We start from the raw sequence: 27,615 nt of genomic DNA, 5'->3' as shown, positions 1-27,615 counted from the left end.
TAGGGTTAAACGTGGCGGAATTCGCGGTAAATTCATGTTTGTTTTATTGGACGTTATGAGTAAACAAACTATTGTTAGAATTATATGTGAAAATAATATGGATTTGTTTGTTGTTTTTATGAGTTATAAACGGGTAGTGGGTGTTTGACTTTGTGTGAGAAATTCAAGAAAAAATATGTTGGTCCATAGAGTATAAATCAAAGGGAACTAATAATAATCCTTTAAGGGTATGAGATATATTAATTTGCTCTTAGGTAGTGGATTAAAGCCGACAAGATTCTGTATTATTTTGACTGTGAGGTGTCTTGATCGGGGCTGGAATTATGTTCGTTTTTTTGCCTTCTAACAATTTAAAACATTTTCTTGATTTGAAAACACACATGTTTGTTCCGAAGAAAATTTTGCTTAGGTTCTATTAATTTTCAGTTGGCTTTTAACACTCAACTAAACTGCAAACAATAAAAAAATAATTTACCACAGCTGTAACCAAATACTCAGCAGTTAATTTCCATATCTTATTGTTTTTATTTATGCATGATTTTCCACTTGAAATAAAATTGTTAACTGGCATTTAATTACTCTGCGATTTTATGTGTTACAATTTATAATTGTTAAATTCAATGCTTTAGTGGTTTTCTATGAAAATGGATTTTTTAATTTATTGTTGCCCACAAAACCAGTAGCTATATATAATTATAATTTTAATATTTTAGTAATAAAAATAAATTTAAATTTCCAATTTTAATTAATAAATTTGAGAAATTTTTTTGTTTTTTATTTATATAAAAATCTTGATAAATTTATGATAATATTAAAAAATCGCGCTTGCTGCTCTCATTGCGCCATAAGAAGATTTTATAAAAAATTTACGGCCCTTGAAAATATTTAATTTTCCTGCAGGTCTACAAATTTACGTCAAGTCCTGGAATTTTTTATACAAGCATCTATCATACTGAACCCGGTCTTATATTCCTTGAGAAATAATCATTTTTGAACTCAGAACATCGGTTTTATATTCAGAAACATATTTTGCAATTCACCACTTAAACCCTGTTTATTTTTTTAATCACGCCTCTAAGCACAGTTTTTTAGGCACGTAATCACTTTATTATGCTACCGTAGATGCGCCAGGAATGATAAATTTAAATATTAAATAATGCGCGACATGTTACTCACAATTATCTCGGAAAGTTTAGATAATATTCTATAAACATCTATAGAAGAAATCAGTGAAATCAGTATCAGTATCAGAGGCTTTATGCTATAGAAGTTCCTCTGTAGGTCTTCTAAAACCTCTACCACATTTGATATTTGCCTTCTCCCCGAAATTCGATCTTTACCAAGACCATAGAAAATCTTCTTGAAACCAATTAAACCTCTTCTGTTGGAATTTTGAAAAATATATTTTTTATTTCACAACTACAAACCCTGTTCTCTAAAATAAAAACTATTTTTTAAGTCACGCACTTGAAAAATATTTTTTAGTGATGCTTCTATGCACAGTTTTCTTAGAAACATATTTTTGGGTCACATCTCCAAATTCAGCTTTTCATGACACACATATTTACAAATCTGCGCCTTAAAATATATTAATTTGGGGAAAAAGAAATGCGTTATTTTTATATGAACTATAGGACTTTATTTAACATGATTCGGAATGTCCGATTTGGGCCAAATATTACCGTTTTGTTGTATGACTTGTTGCCATTTTAAATGTAACTTCATAATGCCTATCTCTTAGAAGTCCTGCACTCTATTTGCAAAAAAAAATCTAGTTGTCGATTGTCACATCCTTTTTAGATACCAATTTTCGCATGGTGCCGGTATGGCGGATGCATTAAAACTTCCCAACAAAGCTTTCGAAGTTTCTGGCGAGTCACTGTAGATGTGTGTGGCCTAGCGTTGCCCTGGTGGAACACGAAACCTCTCCTGTTGGCCAATTTTAGCCGATTCTATATTCTAACGGTCCAGTTGTTGGCAGTAGAGATCAGAATTTAGCGTTTGGACATATGGAAGCAACTCCTTATAAATAATCGCCTTTAAGCCCAAATGCATAACAGAACCTTCCTGATCGTTAGTCGTGGTTTGGCAACCTTTGATGTGCTTCACCGCTCTTTGACCACTATCGTTTTCGCACAGAGTTATCGTATGTGATCCATTTCTAATCTCCAGTCACCATCCGTTTAAGAAATGGGTCTATCTCATTCCATTTGGCCAAAGTTTCGCAGAATTCGCAAATTCGATCCATCCTATTTTATTCTGTTAATTGGTGTGGCACCCAAACATCGAGCTTCTTTTTGAATCCAGATTTGTGTAAAAGGTTTATAATAGTTTTATGGTCGATTTTTAGTTCCTGGGCGATGTTACGACTGCTAACATGCCGGTCAACTTCAACCATTTCTCCGGTTTTATCAAAATTTTAGTCTAAAAAAATATTAATATTTTTAATCCACTCCTCAGGACTTTATTTTTTTATATCATGAGTCTTGGTTTAGGTTTTAGTTATACCATGTCCACGCATCTGGAACTTAAAAGAATATTTTTAATCGACACTTTTGGAATTTAAAGGAATTTTATTAAATCCAAGCCTGTGTGCAAAAATATATTCTTATTTAATATTTTATATTTTAAACCTCGCACCTTGATCTCAATAAAATATTTGTATTACTTATTTTACGCCTCCGGATCTCAGAACGTGTGATCAAATATTTATTTCTTTAATTCTGACATCCGAAACTTTAACAAATATTTGACTTAGTAAATCCCGACTTTGGTATTAAAATAATATTTAGTTTTTTCATACAATCTTTAAAATATTCGAATTTCTTTTTAAAACGCCTTGACCAAGCATTTTTTTATTTATTCAGGCCTCTGAGGCTTGGAAAATACTAAATTTTTAACAAAATCAGTTCATGGTTCTGGTAGTCCACACATTTAAATACACTTTTAATATAATACAAATTTGTCGTATTTCTAAAATTGCTATTAAATAAAGTAGAACTCAATCTGCTATAAATATTTATTCACTTATTTTTTTATTTTTCACCATATTTAACTTATAGTATTAATTGATTCAAACTATGTTGTATTTCATTTAAAGGGTATGGTCCCAAATCAAAAGACTTAAGGCACACACTTCAACACACCATATTTCTTCTCGTACATCATTTCGTATTTCTATAAAAAATACAATAACTCGATATCACTACAGTTCACTTCACATGACAAATGACGACAGCTATAGAATAGTATCACACTCACAAATATAATTTACATTCCTTTGCGCATACATCTACTGCCATGGATGGCTGGATGGATGGAACAATAAAATTTGTCAACCAACGCCTTAGCACCACCATCACACAACTCATAAATCATTATGTTCATAAGAATTTTATCATGAAGAAAAAAATCGCAGGAATTGTTATTCCTTTCAAGCTTAGCTAAGGTGACATCATCACCTACAACCCACCTAGGCACAAAAAAGGCCAAATGGTCTCTGCTACACACAATGGTGGTGGTGGTGTTAAGAAAGCTCACAAAAAGGTCAAAGCGAACTAAGAACGTCTTCTTTTTTATCGGTTCGTTTTTCATAGTGTTTGTTTTTTTCCAAATAATAAGAACGTAGAATATAACTTACAGCTGTGTACCCCAGTCAAAGGCTAGTTAGCATTAAGCAACAACAAAAATATTATCTTACAGTTATATAATATCTCAGTATAGCCAAATGTGGTAAAAATTTGTTTTATTTTTGGTTTTTTTTTTTTTTTTTTTTGCAATATACACAAAATGCTACTTTGTATTCGGATTTTCTTTTGTTTGGGGCTTTGTCAGTTTTTTTGGTGGAAGGACATTAGCATTAAATAGTTACATTTTGATTTTGTTGTTGTTGTTTTTTCGCATTGTTATGTTTTATAGTAAGTATGAAAGGGTGGTATATAAAAATTGGGTTCACATATTAAAAGTCTCAAAGATTAAAGTCTCAAATCCAATAAAACTTTTTAGTGACAAGAGATGGATATGAAATAAATGCAATATTATTTCAATTCTCACAGGCGTGGATTAAATAAAATAAATGAAGTTCCAAGGCCCATAAGCGTGAATAAAATAAAATTAATATTATTTCAACGTTCAGAGGCGTGGATTAAATAAAATAAATATTATTTCTGCCTTCATAAATGTTATTCTAAAAATTAAGCCTTTGTAGCCCATGAAATAATAAGCGTGTAGCTTTTGAAAAAAATATTTTATCTACCCGCGCATATAGTCTTTATGGCCGTAAAAATCGTATAACAAGCCTTAGAGTCTTTGAAGTCCTTCCCAAAATATGTTAATGCTCTACGATAAGAGGCTTTAACAAAACCCCGCTAAAACCCCCTGAAGAACTTCAAAAAATCTATAAAAAATTCGCTAATGGCCTTTGTGGTCCTTCAAAAGTAAATCTTCTAACAATCCAAGCTTAGAGTGTTTAAATCCTTCAAAAATATATTTTAACGATACACTGTTAGAGTCTTTGGAGCCCTTCAACAAATCCACGCTAAGAACCTTTGAATCCCTTCAAAAAGAAATCTGTTAAAAAGCCACGCTTAGGGCCCTTGAATCTACGCTTAGATCAGTTGAAGCCCTCCAAAAGTATTATTAAAAAAATCAAAGCCTCAAACCTTCAAAAATATCATTCGAAAAATCCACGATTTAGAACTTTACACATAGACCATTTAAAGACCTAAAAAAATAATATTAAGAAAATACACGCTTAGAGCCATGAAAGACCTTGAAAATATTCTTTAAAAAATCAAAATTTAGAACCTTCAAAGACCTTCTAAAATATTTTTTAGAAAATCCAGGCTTAGAGCCTTTAAATACCTTCAAAAATATTTTTTAGAAAATCCAGGCTTAGAGCCTTTAAATACCTTCAAAAATATAATTTAGAAAATCCAGGGTTACAGCCTTGAAATGCCTTCCAAAATATTCTTTAGAAAATCCACGCATAGAGCCTTTCTATACCTTAAAAAAAATTGTTTAGAAAATCCAGGCTTAGAGCCTTTAAATACCTTCAAAAATATTCTTTAAAAAATCCACGCTTAGAGCCATGAAAGACCTTCAAAAATATTCTTTATAAAATCCACGCGTAGAACCTTTAAATAGCTTCAGAAATATTTAGAAAATCCACGCTTAGAGCCTTTAAATACCTTCAAAAGTATTCCTTAGAAAATCCACGCTTAGAGCCTTTAAATACATTCAAAATTTTTTTTTAGAAAATCCACAATTAGAGCCTTCAAAGATCTTAAAAATAGTCTTTTAAAAATCCACGCTTAGAGCCTTCGTTAAAAAATCCAAGCCTAAAGCCTTCAAAAATATTCTTTAAAAATTCCACGCGTGGAACCTTCAAAAATATTCATTAAAAAATCCAAGCCCAGAGCCTTCGAAGAAGTTAATAAAATGTTATTTTTATATTTTTGAAATCCACGACTCTTAGTCTTGATTACTAAACTTTAGACCTTACATTTTAAAACCTCCCCTCGTTCAACAATTTTTAAATTTTCCAGCTGTGTGACTACCGCCGCCTTACCATGCATTGTAAAGCGTTATTTGTAGTATTATTTTTCTTCAGTGTTATTGTTGTTGTTGTTGTTTTTTTTTTCAATATGAATAATTTATGAAAACCATGTAGAGATCAGCCGAATAGCAAATATTTAAATTGCATTCATATGTCGTTGTCGTCACCGTCATCGTTGTCAACGAACGAACAAACAAAGCCCCCAAAAGATAACAACAACAATAACAAATAAACATACCGAAAGGAATAACCCTATTCAAGATTTTCTTTATGACCACCACTAAGAGGTTTTGAGCTCTGCATCCATCTAAACAAACACCCAATCTGTTGCGCAGCCATGCAATCACTTTGCTACCAGCTATCTTTTTTTCCTCTTTGGCCAGCCATTCAACGGTTTGGGTGTCTTCTTCCATTTTTTTTTTTTAATATGTCTTTCTGTTTATTTTCATATTATTTGGTTAAGTAGAAAGCAAAGCAACCAACCAACAAATCTGCAAATACTTTTAGAATATTGTGTTTGGGGATACGACTTTTTTATGCAAGATGATTTAATATGGAACGGGCGGGAAAAAAGAGAGACGAGGAGGGGGTTCTATAAATCAAGTGACAAAATAAAATAACCCTTACCATTTTCAAGATGCCTCCCGTTTGAATTCTTCCACATATATCTTTCAGCTGTAAACGATTTTCAATTTAATATGCATTTTTGTTGGCATTTCCTATTGGCCAGGGCAGGCCATGCCACTACAACAGCTTTGCTTTGTTTACCATTTACAAAAGCCGTCTTCTTTTACGACAGAATATGTTGAAAACTTTAAAATATTATTGATATTTCTTTACTGTTCTTTCAATTCTTTTTTTTTCTTTCTTGAAAACCAAATCTTTACATTTTTTGTTTAAGATGGCCGTCTGGCAAGATGGTAGAATCTCTACCAAGTTTTCTGTTTATGTTAGCCGTTGTGTCGCCTTTAAAATATGAAGTGTGATTTTGGCCGTTTGTGTGGCCATCCAAAGGCCTAAAACAATAAAAGGAAGGCATATTGGAAACTGCCTCTGCCACTTCCACCACCTTCTCCTTTTTTGTTTGTGCTTTAAAGTCATGTCAATTCAGTTAGGAATTGTTTTCAGTTTGACATATTCCTGAAGAAGAATGGAAGTTTCAATAGATATGATGTATGCACCTAAAATGCAAATAATAAAACAAGATGTGATATATAATTTACATATCCATAAAGAAATAATCTCTGATAGACCCTAAAATATATTCTTTAAAAAATCCACGCTTAGAGCCTTCGATGGCACTTCACAATATTTTTAAAGCCTTCGAAGACCCTTCATAATATTCCTAAAAAAATCCACGTTCAGGGCCTTCAGTGGCTTTTCAAAATTTTCCTTAAAACATCCACGCTTAGAGCCTTCGATGACGCTTCATAATATTCTAAAAAACCACGCTCAGGCCCTTCAGTGACCTTTCAAATTTTTCTATAAAAAAATACACGCTCAGAACCTTCAGTGACCTTTCAAATGTTTCTATAAATAATACACTCTTAGATCCTTCAATGACCTTTCAAAATATTCTTTAAGAAATTTAAGCTTAGAGCCTTCAATGACCTTTTAACATATTCTTTAAAAAACCCACGCTTAGAGCCTTCAATGACCTTTGAAATATTCTCTAAAAAAATCCACGCTTAGAGCCTTCTGTGACCTTTAAGTATTAGGAAAATCCACGCTTAGAGCCTTTAAAGACCTTCAAAAATATTTGTTAGAAACTCCACGCTTAGAGCCTTTAAATGCCATCACAAATAGTCTTTAGAAAATCCACGCTTAGAGCCTTTAAAGACCTTCAACAATATTTGTTAGAAAATCCACGCTTAGAGCCTATAAAGACCTTCACAAATATTTGTTAGAAAATCCACGCTTAGAGCCAAAAGTAGTCTTTAGAAAATCCACCCTTAGAGCCTTTAAAGACCTTCAAAAATATTTGTTAGAAAATCCACGCTTAGAGCCTTTAAAGACCTTTAAAAATATTTGTTAGAAAATCCACGCTTAGAGCCTTTAAAGGCCATCAAAAATAGTCTTTAGAAAATCCACGCTTAGAGCCTTTAAAGACCTTCGAAAATAGAAAATTCACGCTTAGAGCCTTTTAAAGACCTTCAAAAATAATCTTTAGAAAATCCACGCTTAGAGCCTTTAAAGACCTTTCAAAATATTCTTTAGAAAATCCACGCTTAGAGTCTTTAATAGCTCTTTAAAATAACCACACTTAGAGGCTTCAAAGTCCTTTCAAAATATTCTTTTAAAAATCCACGCTTTGAGGCTTCCTTGCACGCTTAGAGCCTTCGTTAAAAAATCCAAGCCTAAAGCCTTCAAAAATATTCTTTAAAAATTCCACGCGTGGAACCTTCAAAAATATTCATTAAAAATCCAAGCCTAGAGCCTTCAAACCTAAAAAAATCATTTTTATATTTTTTTTAAATCCACGACTTTTAGTCTTTATTACTAAACCTGAGACCTGACCTTTTAAAACCTTCCCTCGTTCAACAATTTTTAAATTTTCCAGCTGTGTGACTACCGCCGCCTTACCATGCATTGTAAAGCGTTATTTGTAGTATTATTTTTCTTCAGTGTTATTGTTGTTGTTGTTTTTTTTTCAATATGAATAATTTATGAAATCACAAATAGTCTTTAGAAAATCCACGCTTAGAGCCTTTAAAGACCTTCAACAATATTTGTTAGAAAATCCACGCTTAGAGCCTATAAAGGCCATCAAAAATAGTCTTTAGAAAATCCACGCTTAGAGTCTTTAAAGACCTTCGAAAATAGAAAATTCACGCTTAGAGCCTTTTAAAGACCTTCAAAAATAATCTTTAGAAAATCCACGCTTAGAGCCTTTAAAGACCTTTCAAAATATTCTTTAGAAAATCCACGCTTAGAGTCTTTAATAGCCTTTCAAAATATTCTTTAAAATAACCACACTTAGAGGCTTCAAAGTCCTTTCAAAATATTCTTTTAAAAATCCACGCTTTGAGGCTTCCTTGCAAAATATTCTTGAAAAGATCCATACTAAGAGGCTTCAAAGTCTTAAAAAAAAATCTTAAAAAAATCCACGTTTAGAGATTTCAAAGTCTGTAACGAATATTCTTTAAAAAATCCAATCTTAGAGCCTTTGTAGACCTTCGAAACTATTCTGGTTCTGATAATAATTGAACACAATTAGACTTGTAAAATCTAACAGGCATTAAAAATTGTTTCTCATGTTGCATTACCTTGAGAATTCTATTTTCCCCATTCCCTTGGTTGGAAAAACTATAACAATTTGTAAAATTCAAAGTTAATTATTATTTTTGCTACCAAATATACCGAAGAAAACACATTTTCTCAAATAGCTATCATTATTAAATAGAAAAAACAGCAAAAACTACAACCAAACGACAACAGAAATTATTTTCATCAAACACTTTTGCCTTTAAATGGAGACAAAAGAATCAACCATGATTAACACTATAACCATTTATGACAACAATCAACTCTCTATGCGGTCAATGGAGTAAACATAACTTGACAATGAAGAGCGCACACACACACTCACTCACAAAATAGCCAACTAGAATACCAATTTATGTTGACCATAGCTATGGCCCAAGACAAGTCCAAGTTCATTGTCATTACAATAAACGGACTGAAAATGACTGAACTTTAAGAATTCCAACACAACACACACAGCACATTTTCAAAACTGATTAATATTTGTTACTGCTGTCCAACTAAAAAATATCTATGTGGTATATGGAGACATTCACATAGCTATCCCAACTCAACTGGGGGATGAGATTCCAGCAATGTGTTGTGGTGCCATACTTCCCTCAGCTGTACTCACGGACTACTGACCATGTAAAGCTTCGTACATCAAACTAACATTCTTATGTCGCCCTTTACATGAAATAAGGGACATTCTTAGACACTCTCTAGGCGGACAGCAAAAATATGCTCCGACCACATCAACAGCAATAACAGTCATAATAGTAATAGGCAACAAGAACATCATCGGCCACAGCAGAAGCGGCAGCTGCATGCAACACATCTTTGTCATGAAATGTTGTGAGAGATATCCTGCTTTGGTTAGATTTGTGAGGAATGTTTTAACAGGGAAGATTGAGAAGTTAGGGAAATCAAAAAGTCGAGAACTTAGCTCTTGCAAAGACCTTAAAAGTATTCTTTAAAAATCCAGGCGTAGAGCCTTTAAAGACCTTAAAAATGTTCTTTAAAAATTCCAGGCGTAGAGCTTTTAAAGAGCTTGAAAAATAGTCTTTAAAAATCCAGGCGTAGAGCCCTTAAAGAGCTTGAAAATTTTTCTTTAAAAAATCCAGGCTCAGAGCCTTTAAAGAGATTGAAAAATATTCTTTAAAAAATCCAGGCTTAGATCCTTTAAAGACTTTAAAGACACTTCAAAAATATTCTTTAGAAAAATAACTTCAAAAATATTCTTTAGAAAATCCACGCTTACGCCCATCAAATAACTTCAAAAATATTCTTTAAAAAATCCACGCTTAGAGCCTTGAAATACCTTCCCAAATATTCTTTAAAATCCACGCTTAGAGCCTTGAAATACCTTCCCAAATATTCTTTAAAAATCCACGCTTAGAGCCTTGAAATACCTTCCCAAATATTCTTTAAAATACTCCACGCTTAGAGCCTTGAAATACCTTCCCAAATATTCTTTAAAATACTCCACGCTTAGAGCCTTGAAATACCTTCCCAAATATTCTTTAAAAAAATCCACGCTTAGAGCCTTGAAATACCTTCCCAAATATTCTTTAAAAAAATCCACGCTTAGAGCCTTGAAATACCTTCCCAAATATTCTTTAAAATACTCCACGCTTAGAGCCTTGAAATACCTTCAAAAATATTCTTTAAAAAATCCACACAGGTTTGAAAGTTCATCCAAATTATTCTTTAAAAAATCCAGGCTCAGAGCCTCCAAAATCCTTAAAAATATTCTTTTCAAAATCCACGCTTATGGCCTTCAAAGATCCTCAAAAAATTCTTTAAAAATCCACGTTTAAAACCTTCCCCGACCTTCGAAAATATTCCTTTTAAAATCCAGGCTTAGAGCCCTCAAAGATCCTCAAAAATATGTTTATACCCTTCACCACACTGTGGTACAGGGTATTATGTCTTTGTGCATATGTTTGTAACAGGCAAAAGGAAACGAGGTAGACCCATAATTCCTTTTGAGAATATGCATAGAATCACTTTCTGAGTCGATTTATGAATGTCCGTCCGTCCGTCTGTCCGTCTGTTGGTGTTAAATTGTAAACAAAGTACAGGTCGCATTTATTATCCGATTTAGATGAAATTTGGCATAGGTCACTTATTCGGCCCAAGGACGAACCCTATTGAAATTTGCAAAAATCGGTTCAGATTTAGATATAGCTCCCATATATATATTTAACCGATTTAATGTAAACGGTCCCTATATATCTTTCGATTTGCACGAAATTTGGTACAGCCTAATCAATTAGGTCTAGAATGATGTCTGCCAAGTTTCGTGAAAATCGGTCCAGATTTAGATATAGCTCCCATATATAGTTTCGTCCGATTTCAGGTAAATGGTGCTCCAAAGTCCCTATATATCTTTCGATTTGCACCAAATTTTGCATGACGTACTGAATTGAGCATAGAATTATGTCTGCCAAGTTTCGAGAAAATCGGTCCAGATTTAGATATAGCTCCCATGTATAGTTTCGTCCGATTTCATGTAAATGGTGCCCCAAAGTCCCTATATATCTTTCGATTTGCACGAAATTTGGTACAGCCTAATCAATTAGGTCTAGAATGATGTCTGCCAAGTTTCGTGAAAATCGGTCCAGATTTAGATATAGCTCCCATATATAGTTTCGTCCGATTTCAGGTAAATGGTGCTCCAAAGTCCCTATATATCTTTCGATTTGCAACAAATTTGGCATGACGTACTGAATTGAGCACAGAATTATGTCTGCCAAGTTTCGAGAAAATCGGTCCAGATTTAGATATAGCTCCCATGTATAGTTTCGTCCGATTTCATGTAAATGGTGCCCCAAAGTCCCTATATATCTTTCGATTTGCACGAAATTTGGCATAACGTACTGAATTGAGCCTTGAATGATGTCTGCCAAGTTTCGTGAAAATCGGTCCAGATTTAGATATAGCTCCCATATATAGTTTCGTCCGATTTCAGGTAAATGGTGCTCCAAAGTCCCTATATATCTTTCGATTTGCACCAAATTTGGCATGACGTACTGAATTGAGCATAGAATTATGTCTGCCAAGTTTCGAGAAAATCGGTCCAGATTTAGATATAGCTCCCATGTATAGTTTCGTCCGATTTCATGTAAATGGTGCCCCAAAGTCCCTATATATCTTTCGATTTGCACGAAATTTGGCATAACGTACTGAATTGAGCCTTGAATGATGTCTGCTAAGTTTCGAAAAAATCGGTCCAGATTTAGATATAGCTCCCATATATAGATTCGTCCGATTTCATGTAAATGGTGGACCAAAGTCGCTATATATCTTTCGATTTGCACGAAATTTGGTACAGCCTAATCAATTAGGTCTAGAATGATGTCTGCCAAGTTTCGTGAAAATCGGTTCAGATTTAGATATAGCTCCCATATATAGTTTCGTCCGATTTCATGTAAATGGTGCTCCAAAGTCCCTATATATCTTTCGATTTGCACCAAATTTGGCATAACGTACTGAATTGAGCCTAGAATTATGTCTGCCAAGTTTCGAGAAAATCGGTCCAGATTTAGATATAGCTCCCATGTATAGTTTCGTCCGATTTCATGTAAATGGTGCCCCAAAGTCCTTATATATCTTTCGATTTGCACGAAATTTGGCATAACGTACTGAATTGAGCCTAGAATGATGTCTGCCAAGTTTCGAGAAAATCGGTCCAGATTTAGATATAGCTCCCATATATAGTTTCGTCCGATTTCATGTAAATGGTGGACCAAAGTCGCTATATATCTTTCGATTTGCACGAAATTTGACAGACATAGCCCAACGGATGACCTATTTATATTTGTTTGAAGTCGATTTACATACTTTATGGATAGATCTAGGTAGATTCACATTTAGATAAATATCACATATTTTATTTCATCCAATTTCATGTTAATAGTCCTGTTTAATATACCCATAGTGGTGAAGGGTATCATATAGTCGGCCCCGTCCGACTTTACTACTTTCCTTACTGGTTTTAAATCCACGCTTAGAACGTTGATCAACCTTCACAACTATTCTTTTGAAAATCTACGCTTAGAACCTTGAACGACCTTTACAAATATTTGTCTAAAAATCCACGATTAGAGCCTTTAAAGAACCTCAAACACCTCTAGGCCTGAAGCTTTGATAGTCCTTCAGTTAAAATATGATCCTTCGTTAAAAATATTTTAAAAATCTAGGACCTCTCTTCTGTTCATTTAATAACTTCCCGAACTTATCATTCCCCATCCCTATTCCTTGTAACTCATTTTCCTTGGGGTTCCAATGACGTTGGGCCATCGTTTGTGCCTTCAGGCCTCATCTAACTTAAACAACAAATTAATTTATGGTAAATGCTATACATAGAATATGTTAGCTTTGTGGTTTTTGTCTTTCTCTCCTTTGTCTTCCTTCTTCATTCTTTTTGTTACTATTTTTTATTATTATATATGTATGTTCATATTGGATTTTATTATTATTGTTGTTGCTATTGTAATGATTGTTGGTTTGGTTATTTATTTTTATATTTTTGCACTCTATTACACACGAAATGACGTCGTCGTCTTCCAACGATGATGACGATGAGAAAAGAAAAATATAATCAGTGTTGAGACTAAGAAAACAAAAAAAATCACACACATAGTTGATGATTTCATACCATTTACAGAAGCATATGTGGTGGCCAGAGACCAAATCGACAAAAAAAACGCAACGGCTCCCAGCATAGGGCCAACAGATTGAATACAAAAGGACAGCTTAGTTTTGCTTCATTTCATTTCAAACTTCAATTTTAGCTGGCACAGCCAGGTTTTCAACTTCTACTAGCTTCTGAAGCGTCTGCTCCTGTTCATTTTGCCAGCCAGACCATTATGTTGACTTAGTAATTTAGTTTTTATGTTGACTACAAAATAGCCGGACCAACCAACCAACATCTATCTAGCAATTGGTATTTATACACTTGATTTAATGTTATTCCCTTCATGTCGTTATATCTTCCTCTCTATTATCGATTGTGTGTATTTTTTTCTTTCTTGTTTATTAATGTCCGTGTGTGTATTTACGTTTTCTGTTTTTTTTCTCATTCTTTTGCAGAGCACTCCAGTGGGGACAACGATTTTTCGCAATATTCAAGCCTTGGATAAGGATGCCGGTGTTAATGGCCTGGTTGAGTACTTTATTGTTGAGGGCTCCACAAATACCACAGAAGATGAAAAGATGACAATTGCTGATGGTTATGGCACATTTGCCATATCATTTCCCCATCAGGGCCAGGTGAGTGTATAACAAAGATATTAAAAGACAGAGGAAAAAACATTACAACAATAATAATACTAATATAAAAAAACTGATAGATATAATTCATAGTGGATGAATATTTATATTATTCGTAGGAAATTCTCAGGATATTTATTTTAAAATAAATAAGGCAAATAACACTTATTTTAGCTTTTTTAAAAATGGACGTAGAACTAAGAACTCTCATAATAGTTTAGAGGCCTAATAATAAACTCATAAGGAATTATAAAAAAATCCTCACTTAAAAATATTTTTGTCTAATATTTAAAAAATCCATGCTTAGAGGTCGAGTAGTCTTTCGAAAAAAGTATTTAAGAAAACCACGCTTAGAGGTCGAATAGTCTTTCGAAAGAAATATTTTAAAAATCCACGCTTAGATGTCTAATAGTCCCTCGAGAAAAAGATTTAAAAAATCCACGCTTAGAGGTCTAATAGTCCCTCGAGAAAAATATTTTAAAAATATTCGCATAGAGATCTAATAGTCCTTCGAGAAAAATATTTAAAAAATGCACGCCTGAAGGTGTAATAGTCTTTCGAAAAAAATATTATAAAAATCCACGATTGAAGGTCTAATAGTCCACCGATAAAAATATTAAAACCCCAAGCTTAGAGGACTAAAAGCCCCTCAAAAAAAAAATTAATAAAAAAATTATAATATAAATAATAGATCCTCAAGAATATGTTTAAATACATCGCTTTTCAGACTTTGATAGTCTCAGGAGAAATATAAAAAAACAACTTAGGGTTTTGATAGTCCCCATGAAAAGGATATGAAAATCAACGCTTCGAGCTTTGATATATAAAAACTCTAAAAAAATCTACTCTTCGGGCTTTTATAGTCCCTCAAGAAAAATGTTTAAAAATCCACACTTCGGACTTCAATAGTCCCTCAAAAAATGTTTAAAAATCCACTCCATGCTTCGGACTTTGATATTCCCTCAAGACAAATATTTAAAAAATCCACGATTCGGGCTTTTATAGTCAAGAAAAATGTTTAAAAAATCGGGCTTTGAAAGGAAAAGGTTTAAACAATCCATGCTTCGGGCTTTGAAAGTCCCTTAATAAAAATGTTTAAAAAATTGAGGCTTCGGGTTTTGATAGTCCCTCAAGAAAAAAATTTTAAAGAATCCACGCTTCAGAAAAATATAAACAAAAGTTCATGCTTCGGGCTTTGATAGTCCCTCAAAAAATATTTAAAAAATCCACGATTTGGGCCTAAAATTCTACTTTAACCCTTTCAGTGTTTTTGTCGAATATAGTCGACATTTAAAAATACTCTCTTTCTTTGCGATTTTTCGGTTATCCTATGTACCGTTACTATTGATGTTTTTGTTTATGCTGAAAGACACACGAAACTGGCTGAGGGTTGAAATGACAATTCCTATTTTTCTAAACTATTTCCCTTTATATAATTTTAAAAAACAAACAATTTTAAACAAAATTTTAGATTTTTATTCCGACAAATTTTTTTGGCACTGAAAGGGATAAAGACCTGAAAAGTACATGCTTTCAGTTCACAAGAAAAATATTTATAGAAATTCAAGGAAACAACTTAAAAAATCAGGTTTATAAATCTGATAGGCCTCATAGGTCATACATTCCTTTGTCAATATATACCCTCTACAGCGGGGCTAGCTCCACTATAATGACAGAGACTCCTTTGAGATCGTCTATAAAGACTACCTTCACTTCGTCTACAAAGACTCACCTGTCTGTAGAAAAAAATCTCCCTGCCATTAGCACGTCCACAGAAAGAATTCAGATTATCTTTGACATTTTAAAACTCTACCCACTACGCTCGTCTGTATAAGATTCAACGCCTTCACCTGGTGTAGGAAAGACTCCCAGCCTCTAATTCTGTAGATTAAAGACTATCCTCCTTCAGATCGTCCATAGGAAATGTACTTGCCTTCAACCCGTTTAAAAGAAGTCTTCCTGCCCTCAGAGTGTATTAAAAACTCTTTATTCAGATCATTTGTAACAGACTCTTAGTTCGTCTATAAAAGATTCCCTGGGTTCGGCTAGTCTATAGAAAGACTTCCTGTCTTCATCCCTGATATAGAAAGACTCCCAGCAGTCAGCTCGTCTATAAAAGACTCCTTGTCTTCAATTCACATATAGAAAGACTCCCTGCCTTAAGTCTAACTATAATAAGATTTCCTGTCTTAATCTCGTCTATAGGAAACCTCCCTGCCCTCAGCTCGTCTTTAACAGACTCCTGGCCTTCAGAAAAAACTGCATTCCTTTAGCTCACCTATAGATCAACACCCTGCCTTAAGCTTGTCTGTAGAAGACTCCTTCTTCCTCAGCACGCAAGTAAAAAGACCCCTGCCTTCAGCTCGTCTTTAGAAGACTGCCTGCCTTCAGATATAAAACTTGCAGCTTATTAGCATACTAGCACCAGCCTATTAAAGACTCCCTATTTTCAGCTGACGTAAATACCCCTGCCTTCCACTCGCCCATGAAATATTCTCTGCATTCTATAAAATTCTCTCAGACTTCAGTTCGTATGTGGGAAAACTTCTTGCCTTTAGTTCGTCTATAGTAAGACTTCCTGGTTTTTGTTCGCATACATAAAGTCGTCCTGCTTAAGCACGTCTATAATGAATATCTTTTTCTGATTTATAATATTTCCATCCTGATACTTTTATTTTTATTGCCCCACTGTCACATGTCACTGTACCCTTAGCTATGCCGCATTACCTTCTCTGAATACCTAAATCAAACCACAAAACACTAACTAAGATTCCGCACATTTAAACCATAAAAAAGTTAAGAAGAAAAAAACCCAAAGTCTAACAATTTTTTTCTTCTACTGATGATTGGTTAGTTTACATTAACCATATTGATGATGACTTCTTGATGGCTTTGTTGGTGTCTTCACAAAGGGACGCCACTTAACAATGACTGGGGTATTTCTGCTGTTTTTTTTTTTCTTTTTTACTGACATAAACCTGTTATAAGAAAATGTGCATTGTAAGTTATAACCATTGCACATGATAGCATCTGCAACAAGCTATCGCAATATCGTAACATGTTACAATGCTTTAAAACAGAAAAATACGTCGGATCCCTTATGAATATTTCCTTGATGAAAATTAATCAAAATCAATTTGCCATAAAAATAGATCACCCAACGTTATAGCTATAAATTCGCAATATTGCAATTGTCGTCAATCAAAGATGATGGCGATGGTGGTGTAGTATTCTGGTCCATTGCTTGAGGTTTTTTGATCTCCTTGTTGTTATATCCAATAAACGAAATCAATCAATTTCAATTACATTGATTGATCGCAGCCATAGCCATAGAGTTTCTTTTAGTTACAAAAGTGCGGGAGCCTCTGGTAGCCTTTGAATGGTATTAGCATCTGCCAGTGTATCGAAGATCCTGATGCTGTTGGCGGATAAGAAATCAATTTTACTTTTTAACTCATTGTTGTAATCGTTGCGAAATGAATTAAATGCTTGTTAGTTTGTTATAATGTACGTGCGGAAATATAACAAAAATCTTGAAGGGGTATGGGGTATACAATCTTACATACATGCATATGTTTAAGTGTCATATACAATTGTAATCAAGTTAGTATCAACTTAAAATAAAATATTAAAAGACTGACGTTTATTACAAAGGATAGGATTTTTATAAATCTCCCTGCCTTCAGATCGTCTGTAGAAGACTGCCTTCGTCTATAAAAGACTCACAGCCTCTCAAATTGACTGCCTTCTGGTGGTCTATTGAAGACTACCTACCTTCAGATTGTCTTTAAAAAAACTTCATGTTTTCAGATCCGCTATAGAAAGATTATCTACGGTTAGTTCAACAATAGAAAAACTCCCAGCATTCAGCTCGTCCATATAAAAACTCCCTGCCTTCAGTTCATCTATTGAAAGACTCCCTGACACCAGCTTGTCTACCGAAAGACTTCCTGCTTTCAGGTCGCCTATAGAAAGACACCCTGCCTTCCCTGTCTTCTACATAAAGGGTCCCTGCTTTTAGATCATCTATAGGGAGACTCCATGGCTTCAGTTCGTCCATAGAAAGACTCCATGCTTTCAATTCGTCCATAGAAAGACTCCATGCTTTCAATTCGACTATAGAAAGACCTCCTATTTTTAGGTCGTCCATCCGAAAATTCCCTGCCTTCAGCTTGTCCCTGACTCCAGCGAGTCAAAAGACCCCTGCCTCCAGCCCATATATGGCAATACTTCCTGCCTTCGTCTATAGAAATATTTCATGGCTTCAGCTCATCTATTGAAAAACTCCCTGACTCAATCTTTTCTATCGAAAGACCTCTGCCTTCAGGTCATTTGTCGAAAGATTTCCTGCTTTCCGCCCGTCCTGCCTTGTGCAAAAAAAGTTTATTTACATAAGTGTCGATTTTTTATATATTTTTTAAAGGCTATTGGTTGGCTATTTTTTTCAAGGACTATCGGAGCTTGAAGAGTGGATTTTTTCAACAGATTTCTTCAAGGACTGTTAGAGAAATGAAGTGCGGATTTTTTCAATAAATTTCTTCAAGGACTATCGGATCTTGAAGCGTGGTTTTTTTAAATAATTTACTTCAAGGACTATTAGAGACTATCAGAGCCAAAAGCGTGGATTTTTTATAGAAATTTATTGAAGGACTATCAGAGCCAAAAGCGTGGATTTTTTTAAAGAAATTTCTTGAGGGGACTATCAGAGCCAGAAGCGTGGATTTTTTAAAGAAAATTCTTGAGGGGACTATCAGAGCCAGAAGCGTGGATTTTTTAAAGAAATTTCTTGAGGGGACTATCAGAGCCAGATGCGAGGATTTTTTAAAGAAATTTCTTGAGGGGACTATCAGAGCCAGATGCGAGGATTTTTTAAAGAAATTTCTTGAGGGGACTATCAGAGCCAGAAGCGTGGATTTTTTAAAGAAATTTCTTGAGGTTACTATCAGAGCCAGAAGCGTGGATTTTTTAAAGAAATTTCTTGAGGTTACTATCAGAGCCAGAAGCGTGGATTTTTTAAAGAAATTTCTTGAGGTGACTATCAGAGCCAGAAGCGTGGATTTTTTAAAGAAATTTATTTTTTTTTTAAATAAATTTCTTTATGGACTATCAGAGCATGATTATTTTTTAAATACATTTCTTCAAATACTATTAAGACCTGAATCGTGGATTTATTAAATACATTTCTTTAAGGACAATCCGAGCATGAAGCGTAGAGTTCTTTTAATTAATTTTCTTTAAGGACTATCAGAGCATGAATTGTGGAGTTTTTTAAATAAATTTCTTCAAGGACAATTAAGGCCAGAGGCTTGGACTATTAAGACCTGAGGTGTGAATCTAAAGCGTGGACTTCTAAATATTTTTCTTGAAGGACTATTAGGGCCTGAAGCGTAGATTTTTTAATTATATTTTTCTTGAAGGACTATCCGGGTTTATCAGAGCATTTTTCTACTTTTTGTCTTGCTATTTCAGGACTTTCAGAGCTTGATTTCTAATTTACTTTTCTTCAAGGACTATCCGAGCTAGAAATTCAGATTTTTGTAATATTTTTCTTCCAGGGCTATTTGATAAAGAAACGAAGATTTTGTAGTCTTGAACTTCTTCTCACCTTTAAAAAAAAGTGATTTCCCTTTATTTTTTACAATTTTCCCAAGAATCCAATAAAATGAGAGTGAAAGGTTGCATATTTTGTGGTCTAAGATCATTTTCCTTCATCTATGCCAGCTACAACAATAAATTTCACTATAATTTATAAAACAAACGTAAGAACAATAAGAAAACCCCTCAACAACAACAAAACAAAAGCCATATCACATTCTTAAGAATCTGGAAAAGTTACCTCCACCATTAAAAGTACAATAACAAAGATCCCCCTTACTATTGCGTTGGCGGTTTTCGCTTTTTTTCTTCTTCGGCATAACATGACTTCTCCTGATGTTTGCTGACAGAGGCGACATTGTGGCAGTTTGGCTATAATGATGTTGATGGTGGCAGTAGTGGATGGTGATGTCTACCACAATATACCCTGTATTTATGTCTTCGTCTGTTGTTGTTTTTTTGCTGTTACCTTTTCTTCTCAATATGGCTTTGGCGTAGAGATTTTTCTATTATTTCTGATAAGCTAATACATCAATCAAATGGTGAGGTTTATGTTTTGACGCTTTTGACAATAAATTCTTTTCTAAATGATTGATGATTTGAAGTTGTTATTTCAAATGGCAATGTTAGTGGTGAAGATGATGATGGTACTTGAGCTATTTCACCACCACAACGTCCAGCAACCGTTGAAATGTCGAAAATAATATAATCATGATTATTTGCTTTAGATAATGTGGAGGATTTTTTCAGGAAATTTAAAGATTCAATACAGTTAGAAAGTGGTATTACTTACATACCCCACCCTAATTTTTGGGAGGACTATCAGAGTTTGAAGTGTGTATTTTTAAGTAATTCTTTGGAAAGACTATCAGAGCTTGAAGTGTTCAAGTCTTAAAGGACTATCAGAGCTCTAAGCGTGGATTTTTTAAATAATTTTCTTAAAGGACTATCAGAGCTCTAAGCGTAGATGTTTTAAATACTTTTCTTAAAGGACTATCAGAGCTCTCAGCGTGGATTTTTTTAATTTTCTTAAAGGACTATCAGAGCTCTAAGCGTGGATTTTTTTAAATAATTTTCTTAAATGACTATCAAAGCTCTAAGCGTGAATTTTTAAATAATTTTCTTAAATGACTATCAAAGCTCTAAGCGTGAATTTTTAAATAATTTTCGTAAAGGACTATCAGAGCTCTAAGCGTGTGAAGGACTTTCTTTGATTTTTTTCGACATTTTTTTCAAAAAACTATCAGAGCTCTAACCGTGGATTTTTTGAAGGACTATTTGAGCTCTAAGCGTGGATTTTTAAAATAATTTTCTTGAAGGACTATCGGAGCTCTAAGCGTGGCTTTTTAAAATGATTTTCTTGAAGGACTATTCGAACTCTTAGCTTGGATTTTTTAATAATTTTCGACCTCTAATGAGCTCTAAGCGTGGATTTTTAAATAATTTTTAAGGACTCTCAGAGCTCTTTTATTTATATTCCTAAATAAATATCAGAGCTTGAAGAATGGATTTTTAAAAAAATGCTGGGATTTTTTTAAATCAAAGTAACGTAGATCTTTTATCTTATCATTATCTAAACAAGTTTAAGTATTTCTTTTCAAGGACTATCAGGATTACATGAGCAGATTTGTTAATGTTCGTTGTTGTTTTGAACCATCAGGCCTGGATATGGTAGCTTTTTTTAAGTTTTTTTCTTTAGACTTGCGAAATCGTTATATAAATAATAATTCCTATTTATTGTTGCATATTTTTTTCCAATCCACTAATATTATTGTTTCTATTTTTTCCTATGATTTTTTTACAGGTTACCGTTGCTAAAACATTGGATTACGAGAAAATACAACGTTACTACTTGACAATTGTCGCATCGGTAAGTCAAAGTCATGATCATGAAAATAAACAAACCATGAGATAAACCAACAGCAGCAACAACTGCAACAACAACAACATTATTTACAATGGAAAACTGTATTCGCCAAGGAGAGAGAGAAAAAATCAATAGCACTGAAGTTTTCCTAAGAAATATGTCTTATTCCGCTGTGAACCCACAACCAAAACTGACAAGCATTTTGGCTTCTTGTATTTTGTGCGGTTAGCTTTCCTTCCATTTGCGATTTTTTCAAATCAATTCAATGGCTTTTTGAATGAAGCTAAAATGCTCTGACTGCACAAAGACAATAACCGAAAAAAAGATATATGCCGACCAGGCAGGGTTTTCAGTGATACCATATTGGTTTTGTTTGGCCACTGCTGTTTGCTTGATGCAATTCTGTTCTGGCTGTTCATCTGTTTCCCATTTTTTGTTTTTTCCTCCGTTTCTAAATTCACTTCCTGGATTAATTTGCCATGCTATGCCTGGTGTAACGCCAAAGCATAAATCTTTTTGAGCTTAGAAATATATTTTGTTTGGGCTTTTTTCTCTGATTCTTCGTATAACAATTTTAAATTTTCAATCCACAGATGTCTGTCCGGTGTACGACTAACCCTTTGGGTTGGGGAAAATGGTAACCTTTTCTAAAAAGATATCATTGCCAAAAGCGTTTGGCTGGCTGTTCCTCGCCGACTTTCCTTAAAACAATTCACTTGTAATCAAACGTTTTGGCATATAAATGTTTTATTTCCTTTTGATACATTGACAACATCGTTGTTGTACATATGCTTAAGCGCCTTCCCGAATGGAAGGGGCGATTGCTGCTGTTGCTTTTTTTTCTTTCCATGTGCATTACATTTATTTTACTGTTGCCATTACTGTTGCTTGTAAACTGCTCCTGTTGTTGTTAATGTTGCTGCAAATGTTTCTTTTTTCTGTGGTCTAACCGCAAAAAATGCCTAAATATGGCTTTTTGGGGAATCAACACAATGAAATGAAATTGTTATTCGCAATGGAACAGTGTTTAAAAATGGGGCAATTTATCATTTCATAAAAAGTAAAAAACAATTGAAACCAATAAACTGAAGTTAATAATTTACATAAACTATAGACATTCTATAATGGCGCTGGCAATTGTGAATATGTCTTAAATCCAGGATATACGTCAACAAGAACACATCCATTTGTAGTGCCAATTAATATAATCCGTCAATTAATATATTTAGGAAGGCACCTAATCTGATCCAAAATTCTACTTTGCCAGTTATTTACCTCCAAATGGGGCGAAAATTCAAAGATGCTATGTTTACATTAATTTTAAACAATTGTATTGTGTGAATTTGATTGTCTCAGACATTCGAGCGTATACTTATTGCAATCATGGGCATATAAATCATTCGCCACCCACACAGTTTTTCCGTAAACTTCCTTAAACTTTATACCGTAAACTTTTTTTAAATATCCATAAAAAAAGTTTGTAAATATAAATCGTTTTGCAATCTCACGATATAAAGTTTCAAAAATATTTTATATAGAAAACAATATCCTCTGAAATACACCGTGACACAAAATCGAGTTTATGGTCTGGGGATGGAAAACTCCTTATGGGGACGAAAACCCTTACCGAACATATTAAGATGCATTTTTTGCTTGTAACACTAAAGGGCATGAAGAAAATGCTTTAGATCTTCATCTAGGACTATGGTAGGGTATTTTTCCGATGACATGTGTTTATGTAAATCGAATGGGGTATATTATATGTAAAACATATCCTCGAACCCTTGGGCCCCCCTGCAAATTTAAAACTTTCCCAAATTACTATAAATATATATTTTGGGATCCCTTTTTTATTATGGGTCAGTTACCTCGTGCGATCACTTTTCACAATTTTTATTAAGGATTATCAGGACAAGGGTACATCGATGCATTTTGCCTGGTGATGAAATTCAATCAATGAGTGTAACGAGGTAATACAGCCAGTTCTGAGTGGTACACCACATTTGTTTTTGCCTGACACCTAAGGAGAAATTCGAACAGGGGAGAGGCATCATTGTACACCATGGCAATACGAGCCTACACACGTCGGTTCAAACTTGGGCCTTTTTTGATCAGCCAAAGAGTGGAATTTAGGGACCATCCGCCCAACAGTCCTGACACAATGACAAAGAAATCAAGTTAAGACGTCCATCATGAGGTTGATTGATATAAGAGCCACAAATAATAAATTCGGGCCACAAAGCGTTGATTTTTTAAATTTTTTTGAAGGACTATCAGAGCTTTAAACATTTTTTAAATAATTTTCTTGGAGAACTATTATACCTCTAAACGTGGATTTTTTAAATAATTGTATTGAAGGACTATCGGAGGTTAAAACCTGGATTTTTTTAATTTTATTGAAGGGATATCAGAGCTTAAAGCGAAGAATTTTTAAATAATTTTCTTGAAGGACTATTGAGTTTCAAGCGTGAATTTTTAAAAATTTTTCTAGAAGGACTATCAGAGCTGCAAGCGTGGAATTGAGGGATCATCCGCCCAAAAGTCCTGACACAATGACAAGGAAATCAAGTTAAGTTAAATTCGGGCTTACCCCAAAACATGATTAAATATTCATTATTTATGATATGAATTTTTCCGGTCGATTGAGATTCAAAAATACTAAATTACAGCCAGTTTAGTTGGAAAGCGTCTCCAAACCTTCCAAATGCCAAAATTTGGGACGTTCTTTTAAATAGAGGCTACACTAAAAATTTTATTCAATGTTAATAACCATAAAAAATGGACCAATACGCATCATTTTTAGTGCGAAGATTTTCTACACTTTGAGATCACCGTGCCATAAATACTCAAAACACCATACATGCCACAGTTATGGACCAACCGTCACGAAATTTTGCATTTATGACGGACGTTCTGGCCAAAGAAGACCCCTACAGTTATTGGTAATGATCGGTTAATATTTAGGGGATGAAACGGACCAAAAACTTCATTTTTCTTTTTTTTTTTCTTGTCGCTCTAGAGGAGTTCCGAATATCACAGTTACACCGGGAGAGGGGTCTGATCATAGATTAAGCATGACAGTTTTGTTGATGATCGGTCAATATTTAGCGGTTCAAATAGACCAAACTTTTGTTTTGTTTTGTTTATACTATAACAAATATATTTACTTCTGAAGGATATAGAGCCCAGAGGTTGATAGGGTATGCGAGTGGAGTTGTTGACCTTTAAATTGATGCCAATTATATTGTTGTATGTTCTCCGAATTGGTTATACGAAAATATTAAAAGAGATCTACCTATTTTGATTATCATTAACACATACATTTCGCGCTGATCGATTTAAAATTTTACACGAAATTCCGCTTATGGTCAAGAATGACGCCTATAATTTTCGGAGATGATCAGATGATATTTAGGGGATGAAATGTTCCAGAAAGTAAGTTTTTGTGTGTTTTTTTCAAGTCGCTCTATAGGCCACAATAAAAAGCCGAACATCACAACACATTACATGTGAAAGAGAATCTGGCGAACTAATTAGAAAGTCAGTTCTTATCGGTCACTAGTCAGTGGGTCAAATCAACCAAGACCTTTCTGTGTAAAGAGTAGCTATTGATCTCTAATTTGTCAAGAGGGTCAATAATCGCGAAATATTATCCAGACACTTAATATAGATCCGCAGAGAGTTTGTGTTCTGTGGTAGTTGTGTAGGGTATCATTTGATCGGTCCCGTCCGATTATACTGCTCCGCTCACTGGTTTTTGGTATAACAACATCTCCTGCTTTGATTTTTCTACGTTTCCATCGGGGGCCAAGTCCGATAAATGTTGTGTTTGAGGCATCAAACTCACGAACAACTCTGTGTGACAAGTACTCATGATGTAAATAACAGCAAATGCTGGCACTTTCTTGTGCTGATATTGAGTACGTTTTTCATGGGGTCCAATTTGCGTACGCCAAATATTCCTCTTTTCTTTTTTTGTAATTATATAATTATTCAATTTCAATTATACGAAATACTTTTATTTGTACTATATGTTCGGGAAGATAATTTTTATGTGCAAAATTCCCACCTGCTCAGTCTGATTAATGCAATATAACTCTCAATTTCATGGGGGCCAATTTTCGTATACTCAATATCAGCAGTTATACGCCACCTGGAACCTTCTTATTTCATTCCACTATTTATTTGTTATAATTATTTAATTTAGATATATCTTAATAAGAATTCATAATGCATAAGTGATACGAGGAGAAATTAATCGACATTACCTACAATCGGAACAAATACATATTTGGTAACAATGTTGACGCAATACCTATATGTCCAAATGAAGATATTTGTACATAATTTTTGTAAATATAATTTGTATGTGCACAATGCGCACCAGCTCAATCTGACCGCTGTGCGTATACATAATAACAGCAATTATACACCACCAGGTACCTTTCCTGTTTATTTCTCTAATAATTTGCTGTGATTATCCAATTTAATATATATGTGCACAAATCCTACCTAAAATCCACATGCCTAATCTCTGACATACCCAAATATTTTTTCATTTATTTCATAGCTAGAAACCTATTTTATCATGGGGATCCACTGTGCGTATTATTGTTGACAGCAATTATACGCCTAGAGGCACCTTTTTATTTTATTTCATATTTAATTTTAATTATTACAATTTTATATTTTAAAATTACTTTACCAAATTACTGTGCATTTTTATGTGTACAATTTCCCCCTCTAAAATCCACATGCCTAAACTGACTCACACCGTTGCCATTACTCTCTTTGACGTACGAAACCTTAAATCAAATATATCTTCGAGCAAATTTCCATGTTTGTTGTTCTACATGATCGGCTGCAGTAGAAAATAAAAACAAATTTGCCGCTGCTGCTGTTACATTTCGCCCAAAAGAAAATAAAACAAAATAAAAACCAACAAAGTATTTCAATGCTTCTGTTATGTTATTTTTTTCTCTATTTGGATTTTGGCATTTGCACATTGTTGTAGCCCCCCAAAAACCCAACAAATTGCTGTTGATACTGCACGAGCTTCTGCTGCATGTGTTTGAAGTTTTTATGTTGTTGATGCCGGGAATTTAGAGTGTCCATTGCTGGTGTCATTGCTTGCTTTCAGTGTCTACACGCCTGGTTGGCAGGCAGGCTGGCTGCCAGTCGTGGATTGTTACCAATTTCAAATGGTGTATTTTTTATTTTTCTCTTTGCAATTCATCCTGGTATTATTGCAATATATTTTTGGGGAAGGCTGTTGCTCTGCTTATGCGTGTGAATGTTTGTGTTTGGCTTGATCTGGTTGTCATTGATGTTGCATGCATCCGTGAAAACCAAATTGTAACCATAGCTTTGGTCGGCTGTGTTGAGCATTGGTGTGTAGTTTATGCATGCTTTCGCATCGAGCGACAAAAGTAATAAATTTTATTTGTTTTGAAATAAAATATATATAATTTTTGTTATTCATTTTTAAGCTGCTGTTGTTGTTGTTGCATAGCTTTCATCGTAGTCTTGCATGTCATACGTTTATGGTCAATTCGGGATTCATTTCCATTTTTCACGTTGGCCCGTTCGTTCCCTGGTTTTCAAATCCTGTTGTTTGCGGTATTTTGGGTTTTTTCTATGGATTTGCCGTTTTCATGCGTTATTCAGTGTATGGGATGCATGAAGGCAATGACCATCCCACCCCTCCTTCCTCTTTCATATATGCACACTCTATGCTCTATGCATGACAATCCTGTTCTCCTGTCGTGTGTTGTCTACATTTTTATGGATTTATTATGTATCACATGAAGAATATGAATGTTAAAATGGGCCGATTGCTGCACACCTTGTGGTGTGGTAGTGATATCGAACTTCGTTCGTATTGTCATCGCTGCAAATGGAAATGTGTGCATTTTTTTTGCGATATGATTTAGAAAGGTTTCATATTTGTCGTGCGCACCGCCAAAAACCACTTTGATTATTGTTTAGGTTTTATATTTGGTGTTGCTGTTCTGACATTATCGTAACATTTTGTCGGCAATATAAATAAACAAGTTGTAGTCTTGATCTATGTAGA

General features: G+C 34.1%; 1 protein-coding gene across 1 annotated transcript in view; it reads left to right on the top strand.

Annotated features, from left to right (window-relative positions):
* LOC133326040 (cadherin-99C) overlaps window positions 1–27,615 on the top strand; it is a 125,589-nt gene that overhangs the window by 52,869 nt on the left and 45,105 nt on the right. Inside the window, exons 4-5 of the mRNA XM_061534715.1 lie at window positions 13,898–14,077; window positions 21,477–21,542. Coding sequence (XP_061390699.1) covers window positions 13,898–14,077; window positions 21,477–21,542 — 246 coding nt within the window. The remainder of the gene's footprint in view (window positions 1–13,897; window positions 14,078–21,476; window positions 21,543–27,615) is intronic.

Source organism: Musca vetustissima, unplaced genomic scaffold, assembly GCF_032173495.1.
Source record: "Musca vetustissima isolate MV318-11 ecotype Yass unplaced genomic scaffold, APGP_CSIRO_Mvet_v1 utg6387, whole genome shotgun sequence".
In the NCBI taxonomy this organism is placed as follows: domain Eukaryota; kingdom Metazoa; phylum Arthropoda; class Insecta; order Diptera; family Muscidae; genus Musca; species Musca vetustissima.
The sequence above is the reverse complement of the archived record's forward strand: the minus strand, read 5'-3'. Positions and strand labels throughout refer to the sequence as shown.